Below are 10,478 nucleotides of genomic sequence, written 5' to 3'. Positions count from 1 at the left end.
TCTATCTCTTATTTTTTCTTATTATTAATAATAACTAGCTAGAATAATACTAGTAAATTACTATTTCTTATATTCTATTCCTTAAGAAATAATATATAGAAGACTAGGTAGATTTTTCTATATAATTTAAATAATTATAAATAGTATATTTATTAATTTATTATCTTAATTATTTTAAATAGCCCTTTATATTTAGTATCTAGCTTCTTACTAGGCCTTTATATATAAATATTTTTTATAAATAGTAGTATTTATTAGCCTATATAATATTTAATTAGGTAATATCTCTTATTATAACTCCTTACTTATTATTTAGTAGTATAATACAGGCTCTCTTCTAGCTAATAATATTTTATTTATAGTTAGTTAAATTATTCTCTTATTATTATAACTATACTAGAGTCCCTAATATTAATAAGCTTAAGTAATACTAGCTAGTAGCTATATTATATCTTATAAGGGAATATCTCTAATAATATATTTTTTATATTATTATATATAAATTCTATTATATCTAGCTAGTTTATTTAATTAATTTATTAATAATTAATATAGATTTTTAAATAGATTTCTAATATCTAGTTTTAATATTCTATTTAGCTATCTATTTATAGATAGAATATAATACTTAGTTATTCTTTAATTTATAGTCCTTAGTATAGCTAGATCTAATATTTATTAGTAAAGAATAAGCTATAATTACTTACTAGACTTCTTAATATTCTTATTTTAAGTATAATCTCTTCTATAAATATATTAGCTAGCTCCTTAGTATTAATATTTCCTATTATTAAGAGATATTTAGCTCTCTTAATATATTAATTTATAATTATTAAAATAGTATTATATATATACCCCTTTTATATTAATAGTAATAAGCCTATAATAAAGTCTAGAGTTAGATCTTATTAAGAGTATTCTAGTACCAGGAGCTTTATAAGCTAGCCTAGTAAAAGTTATTTAAATATCTTTATTTTCTAATAAATTAGATAGCTCTTTATATATTTCTTAATATTATATTATAGAATATTTTAGTAAAACTTTTATTTAATAAGATTTAATATTTTCTTTTAATTAAAATAGCCTATATATAAGTTATTATAATATATTCTTAATAATTCTTAATATATTACTTAATTAGAAAAAATATAAATAACCTTATTATATTATATTAATTTATTATTATTAATATATTATTTATTCTTATAAGTTTACCTTTATTTAATATTATTCTTAAGTTACTTTATTATTTTTTATTTAGGTAGTTTCTCTACTATTTAAGTATATTTCTAGTATACTAGGTATTTCTTACTAATATTACTCTAAATATAACTTATATAGGTATCCTTATATTATATCTTTTAAAGTAAGTCTTGTAAAGTAATTAATAATATTTTATAGGCTTACTTATTACTAGCTATTTTTTATATTAGTATTCTTTAGATTAAAAGTTCTAGATTTTTTAATTATATAATTAAAATCTTTTAGAAAGTTATTATCCTATTTTTATTTTAATTATTTTATAAATTTCCTAGCTTTACCTAAAGTATAGGCAAGAGTCCTTTAGCTATATCTTATTAGATAAGTTTATAATTCTTTTATCTTAAAGATATATTAACTAGATTAAGGCTACTAAACTAATATTTAATCTAGAAATTATATATTACTAGGAGTTTAGCTTATTTAGCCTAATATTAATTTAAAGTTTTAATAATATAAAAATATTTTAGATTTATATAATTTATTTATATATATATTATATATAAGTTATTTTTAAAATAATAATATTATATTTTAAAATATTTTATTATAACTAGTAATTCTTAATTATAGATTTTATATTTTTTCTCTATCTTAATTAATTTTTTTAAGTAAAAGACTATAAATTACTAAATAATATATTATATTTTTATAAATTAAGTATTATTATATTATATTAAGATTCCTATAATTATAAAACTTAATATATTAATTACTAGAAATATTTCTTATTTTAGGTTAAAATATTATAATACTAGAAATCTAGAGAATACCTACTTTAATATCTTAAAAGTATTTTAATTATTCTCTATTATTTTAAAGGAGCTACTTTTTTTCCCCTTTATTATTCTTTTTAATATATTACTTAGTAAGGTAGTAATCTTAAAATACTAGTAAATAAATTTTTAAAAATATTCTATAAATCCTAGAAATATTTAAATATTATAAAATAAATATAGTTCTAACTAGTTATTTATAATATATATTTATTTAAAATTTATTTAAATTTCTTTAATTCTTATAATAAAGTTAAGAAAATATACTTCTTCCTAGTAAAAGCTATACTTTAAAAATTTTATATAGAGATTATATTTCTAAAAATATAATAATACTTTATTAATATAATACTTATACTCTTCCTTTATTTATAAATAAATTAGGATATTATTTAAATATATTATATAAAATTTATCTAGGATCTCCTTTATTATTTTATTAATATATATTTAAAAGATAGCTAGGATATTATATAATCTAAAAAATATAACTAGATATTTATAGTATCTATATCTTATATAAAATATTATTTTTTACTTATTATTTTAATAAATATAAATCTAGTAATAAATATCTTATAAATTTAGTTTAGTAAATTATTTAACTTTAATTAATTAATTTATTAGTTTATTAATTTATAAGAGAGAATATTAATTCTTAATAATAATTATATTTAGGCCCCTATAATCTATATAAAATTATAGTAATTTATTAGCTTTTTATATAAAAAGTACTAGCATGCCTGCTATATTTATTAAGGGCTAGATCTATTCTTTTTCTAATATTTAATTAATATATTCCTTTAAAATTACTAACTTTATTCTTAATATATTATATAGCTAGCCTATTAATAATATTATATTAGTAATTAATAATATATTATAACTAGCTTTTTTAAAGAAGAGTATTTTTATCTCTTTTTTTAAGAATACTAATTTTTATTCTTTATAATATTTAGGGAGAGCCCTTATTATATTACTATTATTATATAATTAGTTTAAGACTAGTATAGTAAGTCCTTACCTTATTATACTTTTAAATTACTTAGGTAATTTAATTTTAATCTTTAACTTTTTTTTTTAGTAGTACTAGGTATTTACTACTAAGAAGATATTAAAATTAACTAGATTTAGCTAGTTATATTTTAAGATTAGTTAATATTCTTTTTCTTTTAAATTTATTATATAATATTTTATATTAAATTCTCTAATTTTATTAAAATTATTTATAATTTAATTTTTTACTTAAAATCTTATATAGTATAATATTATTAAATTATTAATAAAATATATAGATTATTCTATCTTTATTTTATTAAGATTTATTTCTTCTTTAATTAAGAAATAATAAAAAATAAAGTCCTTATTTACTCTAGTATTTATAAGTGCCCTTATTATAATCTATTTCTTACCTACTAGAATAGCTATAGTAATTAAAAAAGATTTTACTAGTATCTTTTTATCTTATTAAAGTACTAGAGATTCTAGAATATTTAATTATTATTAATTCTAGTTTTCTAATTTTCCTACCCCCTTAATACTTTTTTTATACTAGGGGTATTTCCTTATAATATAATTAGTTTAATTATACTAGTAATATTAGCCTTCTTTTTATTAATTTTAATAATTTTATTACTCCTTCTTTAACTCTTTTTATTAGAATTTATTTAATTAGAGATTTATTACTTTATTATTATTTTTTTTTCTTTTCTTTAAATTATTCTTTAATATATAAGACTCTAGAGATTAGTTTAATTATATTTTATTTAGCCTTTTTTATTTTTCTTATTTCTAAAGTTTTTTATATCTTATCTCTAGTTTAATAACTTTAATTAGACTTTATAATATTATTATATCCTGCTAGATTTCCTTGTATAATTTAGAATAGGCTATTTAAATAGCTAGCTAGTAGAAGAATTCTTTAAAATTAGCTTTAATTATTAGAATAAATTTCTTTATCTAGGTTATTAAAATTTATATACTTTATTATAATCCTTATCTTATATATAGGAGTTAGTAAGCTATTATCTACTTATAATTTCTTTTTAATTTTAAAAAATTCTATAGGAACTTAATAAATTTTATATAAGTAAGTTTTTTAAAATTTACTTTATATTTAAAATATTATATTTATTTTATATTATTTTTTAGATAATCTATAATATAATAAATCTTAATTATATTATTCTTATAAAGTTTTCTTTATAATCTAAAGTAATTTTAAAAATCTTTTAGAAAGATATTAAGTTTTTTTAAATTTTATATTTTAAAAAATTTAGATTTAAATATTTTTTTTCTACTTATTTATATAATTTATATTATATATTAAATTATATATTATAACTTATTATTTTTTATTAACTTAATAAATTAGTACTAGAGAATTACTAGTATTATTAAATCTTTCTTAATAATAATTTCTAGTATTATAGTTATAGATTTTATAAAATTTAGATTTATTACTTTTTAAAAAAAGGAATAGATAGTCCTTTTTATATTTATTATATTACTTTACTTAATTAAGAAAGTACTTTAAATTATAAGTATCTTATTAGTAAGGTACTTAAATATAAGTAGTATTAATAAAGAAAGTAAAGCTATATAGAGTATAAGAATAATAAGAAAGTATTAAAAGTAATAAAATAAAGTACTTATCTCTTAATACTTTAGGAATTATTATATTATTATTTATATTATTTAGTTAAGTTACTAGTATAGTATAGGCAACTCAAATATTGCTATTCTCCTAATTACCCTTAGTTACTGGGCATGTGGTTCGGCATGTGGTTCGGCATGTGGTTGCATGTCACATGGTCGCCGTGACACTAATCTCTTAATAGAAAACCTTTTCTTACTTATAAGACTAATTTTTACCTTAAGAATAATAAGCTATCTTAATAAGGGAGTAAGTTATATAAGAAGGTAGAGTTCTTAAAGATTATTTAGCTAATCTATAATTAGATCTTTTAATAATAAATTATTTAAGATACTTTTAAAGAATATAATATTTAATTAATTAATAATATTAAAATTATTAAAAAACTAGTAAATTAGATAAATATACTAGATATATTAATTAATCTTTATTAAATCTTATTTTTACTACTATTATTATCCTCTAGTATTAAAAATAATCTTCTAGTAATAATAAAGGCTCTTCTAAAGAATTAAGTAAAGATTATAAAGGAACTTGATAAGATATCTAACTAGATAAGGTAGAATATATTAAAATTCTTTTAATATTAGGTAGAGAAGCTTGAGGAGCTAAAAATAACTTAAGAAGTAATTTAAAAGATTAGGGCTATATAAGAGTCTTAATACTAGATTTATACTAAGTACTAGATTAAAAATCTATTTAATAATAGGGTTCTAAGAGTTTATAATACTATTTAATTAATTAAAGATAGGAAGATAAAAGATACTAAATATAAATAGAGAAGGTTAGTAAAATAAAAAAAGAAAATATATAGTTCTTTACTCTTTCTATACTTATAAAAATTAATTTAAAGAGGAATTAATAATATAAAATATATTAAAAAAGCTAGAGAGTTTTTTTATTTTAATTACTAATATTATTATTATTATATAGCTTTAAATATTAAAAAAATCGCAAAGAATGTGTGATTGTGAAGAATATGTGGCGCACCTAAAGCAGGTAGTGGTTTAGGTGGGCAGAAAGGCATGGATACCTGCTCACAGTCCTTAGCTTAGCCTAGCTTAGCTTAGGGCTGGGGGTCCCTACTAAATATATGCTAGTTGGCTTGCGGTCAAGCCTTATCTCAAGAAGGGAGATAGTTGTCATGGCATGCACTAGGTGCACTGGTGCCAAGGCAATTGATTACTAGGTATATAAGGTGGGATTCGGGTAGATCAGATATCAGGTCTGATCATAGTGACCTTTTGGTCCAATGGTTTAGACATATTGCCCGAATCGCATGCTCTTACAACTCTATGTAGCTTTGCTTCCTTTCCCAACACTACCAATACCCAAGCGCCTCGCCAGCGAGACGCTTACACCCGCCCAACCCTGGGTCGGGTCGGGTTAGGGTCGGGTTCTTTGGGCGGGTTGTGCCAGTCTAGTGTTGAATCAGTAGAATATTATTATGCCCTGACTACCCTGAAACTAGACGACCCCGCCACACTACATAATATATACTGGGTAATTAGGTAGTATACCTAGTCAGATACTTCTGTAGACTGTTCTATTATTGATAAATTTATCTCTGCCCTCTTTCTATTAATGGAGCTCGACTAAAACCAGGCCAATGTACATACATGGAAGTCAAGGGGATAATCTCTAATTGTTGCTACACACGAAGCAGAGCGAACCACACAGGTTAGGCAGGAAGGAATTACATTATCAGAGGGCGAAGAACACATTCAAATCAAGATATACAAAATCAAAAGGGGCTAATAATCACATGAAGGGGAAGACCTGATTGAAATTAGTGTGAGGTTCTAACATACACCATGTTAAAACCAGTATCTTGCAAAATGAGCCAGCTCAATGAAGATGTAGTCCGAAAGCTGTTAATTATCATGCAGGCACAAAGAGAACTATAGGGGGAAAAAGAAAAAGAAAAAGAAAGGAGATAAGAAAATAATAAAGAAAAAAAAAAAAGTCATGCTTGTATAGATGCTTCATGGATCAGACTGTGCTAGACAGTAGATAACTTCACTGATAGACATGATTCATGTATAAGGTCATAGGTTACAAAGGCCTTTTTTTTGAAGGGGGGGAGGTGCAATTAGAGTCTTAGAGCATCCAAAATCTTCTTTGCCATCTCCCGGTACTGCCACATGCCTCCAGACACTTTTTTAAACTGAATACCATGAAGAGAGAACAGAGGAACTTTGACAATAAGAATTTCAAATTGGAGGATAAGGTTCTCACCAGTATCACTTTGAACCCGGGTTGTTGTCTCCCCCATGACTCGATCCCCAACGGATACGTTGTTTTCACGACTGCCAAGATATTCATCCGACCCCTCCGAGTTAGTAACAAAGCTGCGATCCGGTGCGCGGTTGCGACGACGAGGCGTGTTGCGAACCTCCTCTCGGGGGTCATCGTGATTTAGCAGACCTCCAAAGCTGATACGGCGACGGTGACCAGCGACCTGGCCTTGTCGCTCGGGGCTCGGAGGTTGAATATCAACCACCTTCTCAAGGTCAATACTGGGTGCATGGCGACAACTGAACCCTCCCTTGATTTCCACATATTCTACAGCAAGCTGTTTCAAGACGCGAATTATATCTGCCCGGATAAATGGAAGCGGCTTGCTGCTGGTAGTTGAGACACTAAAAAGACCCTTCAGATAAACTGGCTTGGATAAATCTTCTTCATTGGCACTTTCCAAGGCAGCGCCTGCTCCAGACACCTCACCATCAGTCTCTTCGGGAACATTTGCCTCCCTCGCAGCATCGCGTCGGGCCCTGCGTGCCTGTATGCTCTCACGCCGTGCATGGCCAAGAGACATGGTTCGGGTGGCGTGTGTGCGGGTCAACACCTTCGGTTCCTGTCCAGGTGTTACTACTTCCTTTTGTACAGCCGAGTATTCTGAGCCACTGGTCTGCGGTGGTTGACTGGCCGCATCGGGGTCGTTCCGGCGAGCTCGTCGTGGGCGATAGTCAGCTGAGTTGACACTGGTTGACCTCTCCAGGAACTTGTTGGATCGTGAGGCCGGCTCCGACGATCCAGGTGCTTTAAGGAGGTCTTGATGCTGGGGCTGACTGCCTGCCGAGGGAATAGTAGTTGGCGATGGCTCTGCGCGACGGCTTCTCCGCATGCTGAATCCTCTAGACAGTGGAGACGCAGAATCTGCAGGCGGTTGTATGTTGAGAGATGGTGCATGGGGGCTTGTAAGTCTCCCCCGTTCACGATCACGGCTACGGTCTTTAGTTCTCCGTGTGCTAAAGCGTCTCAAAAGACCTGCAGCCGCGCTTTCCTTCTTGGCAGGGGTTTCTGGTTGGGAAGCAGCAGGGCTAAGAGATGCTTGTCCGTGCTGAGGCATGAGGTTGATATTTTTCATGCCTTGCGTGATATCGTCATCACCATGTGTTCTTGCCCGGGGACGAGATCTTCTTGATGTGTCTTTCTCTCCAGGGACGTGATACTGATTGGTATGGGCAGCTTCTGGGGCCGGGAGATCGGGCACTTGGAGCATGGCGTCGCTAGGAGCGTGGGGAATGGCAAGAGCTCCTGGGTTGGACTCTCCTCGCTCTCTGTCTAGTTTCTCTTTCACAAGATAATATACAGAGAGGAGGGGGCTGTACGCGTTCAAGGGATCATTCCCCAGTTGAACAGCTTCGGCCGAAGGTGCCGAAAGAGTGTCTCTGCTAGCTGAGTTTCGTCTTTTATAGAAGTCAAACACACCGCGCTTCTTGTCAGAATGGGTTGGGTGTGGTAGTTCCCGGGAATTGACTGCCACAGCATGTTGGTACTCTTCCGATTCTATGATCTTAGTGAGCTGTGCGGTAATGTAATCCGATGGACCAAAATCAAAGCCTGTCATCTTCTCGACAACGTTGGGATCCAATGGAAGTTGTAACGGCTCACGGGTGGGCAGGTGGTTGTCGGGGGGGCCGCTGAATCCTTTGTTCATCCACGGGTGGTTCATTATTTCGGCCAAACTGGCGCGCTGCTTGGGGTCTGTCACCAGCATGCGTGAGATAATATGGCGGCATTCTAGCGAGAAAAAGGACTGTTAACATGATTTCCGGTATTTCCATGTTTTGGGGAGAAGGGTTCTAACCTGTTGAGAGCCCAGGAGGATACTCAAACACGCCCTGCTTGATCTTTGCATGGAGCTTTGGCATGCTCTGGTCATCGAAAGGAACTTTTCCGCAAACCAGAACGTAGAGGACGATACCGAAACTCCAGACGTCCACCTCTGGGCCAGTGTATTCTCTTGCCTTTAACAGTTCCGGAGCGGCAAAGTACAAACTACCACAGAATGTCTTGAGAAGGCTTTTAGGAGAGAAAAGATTGCTGAGACCAAAATCAATAATCTTGATATCGCCAGTCTTGCTGATTAGGATATTTTCGATTTTCAAGTCACGATGCACAATGCTATTGCGATGGCAGTAATCGAGCGCACTGACGATCTGGCGGGCAAATTTCCTCGCCTGCTTTTCTTTCAGCTTGCCATGGGAGATGATGTAGTCAAGCATCTGACCACCGTTGACAAGTTCAAAAAGCATGTACCAGTGATAATTGGTCCGCACCACATCACGCATGCCACAGATATAGGGGTGGTTCACGAGACTGACAATTGCGGCTTCACGGGCAGTTCGAATCTCCTTTGAGCGATCTGCCCGTTCGGCTTCGCGTGCGTTTCGATGTTCCTCGGTCGACTGCCTAGGCACAATCTTGACAGCCACCTACCATGGCGATTAGGACCGACTAAAAACAAATGTAATGCGAAATTGGATCTGACAAGAAAAAAAAAAAAAAGGGGGGGGGGGGGGGGGGGGGGGGAGGAAGAAAGAAAGAGAGAAAAACAAAAGCTCACCTGTTCCCCGCTTTCCATGTTCTTTCCCACTTTCACCTTACCCATACTTCCCGCGCCTAAAGTTTTTCCTAGCGCCCACTGACCGGTCGGGGTAGTGATCATTGTGCGACGTTTAGACTGAACGGAGTTTGCTGGGTGGAGGTGATTCCCTGAAGCAGTCTGGTGGTGACCTGCACCCCCATCTGGCACGACGGGCCCTGCGGAAGCCATATCTATGCTGTCCCGTTGATGGCTTTTGACCGAGAGATTTCTTTGGTGTTTATGTGATGAAGATTCGGCCCGGTGGGCAGTCGATGGGCGCTCCTGGGAACGTTCCCTCGAGGAATCCCTACGAGAGGAGACCGGTTGGGCACTTCGGGAGGACTCAAAGTCCCGACGGGCTATGTTGTCGAAAACCGCGTGGTTAGTAGGGGGTCGGCGGTCATAGGACTGGGATTTAGAATAGGAATGACGACTGGAGGAGTTGCTTTGGGATTGCGTGGATGACTGGGATGCAGTCGCGGGCCTAGTAGCGACACTTCGAGTCCGATGAGGGATGTCGGAGGTAGCAGTCCCATAAGACGGTGGGCGGGACGAGGTTGAGTGGCTGCGAGCGATGGCAGACGAGGGAGCAGTGGTGGACATCACGTATGGGCAAGGGAATTAAAAGGAAGAGTGAGAGCCCAACAATGCAAACCTGAAACACCCGAGAGAAAACGTCGTCTATGATAGGATTGACGCGAAATCGTAGTTTTGGGGAGGGGGGTAGGTGGACGAAGCCCAAATGGACGAAGCCGTTGAAGTGGCCGGTCGGGAGGAGAGCGGGTGGGGGGGAGCAGAGAGAGAGGGAGTTTGCTGACGAGAGCCCGAAAGGAAAGTGATAATGAGCGTCCACATCAAACAAACAAGTCACAACAACCCCATGTACAAAAAGGAGACGAGAAGAGATGAA

The 10,478-nt window shown here is 31.8% G+C and overlaps 1 protein-coding gene across 1 annotated transcript; it reads right to left on the bottom strand.

Annotated features, from left to right (window-relative positions):
- Window positions 1–6,784: 6,784 nt before the first annotated feature.
- Window positions 6,785–10,171, bottom strand: kin1 (putative serine/threonine protein kinase Kin1; the record flags this gene model as incomplete). The annotated part of the gene is made up of 3 exons (XM_040898269.1): window positions 6,785–8,721; window positions 8,789–9,416; window positions 9,548–10,171. 3 exons carry the CDS (start codon window positions 10,169–10,171, stop codon window positions 6,785–6,787), a joined length of 3,189 nt encoding a protein of 1,062 aa, XP_040753998.1.
- Window positions 10,172–10,478: the final 307 nt, after the last annotated feature.

The sequence above is a fragment of the Aspergillus ochraceoroseus genome (genome assembly GCF_002846915.1).
Source record: "Aspergillus ochraceoroseus IBT 24754 chromosome Unknown P175scaffold_2, whole genome shotgun sequence".
Lineage (NCBI taxonomy): Eukaryota > Fungi > Ascomycota > Eurotiomycetes > Eurotiales > Aspergillaceae > Aspergillus > Aspergillus ochraceoroseus.
This window is presented reverse-complemented; position numbering and strand designations above follow the sequence as displayed.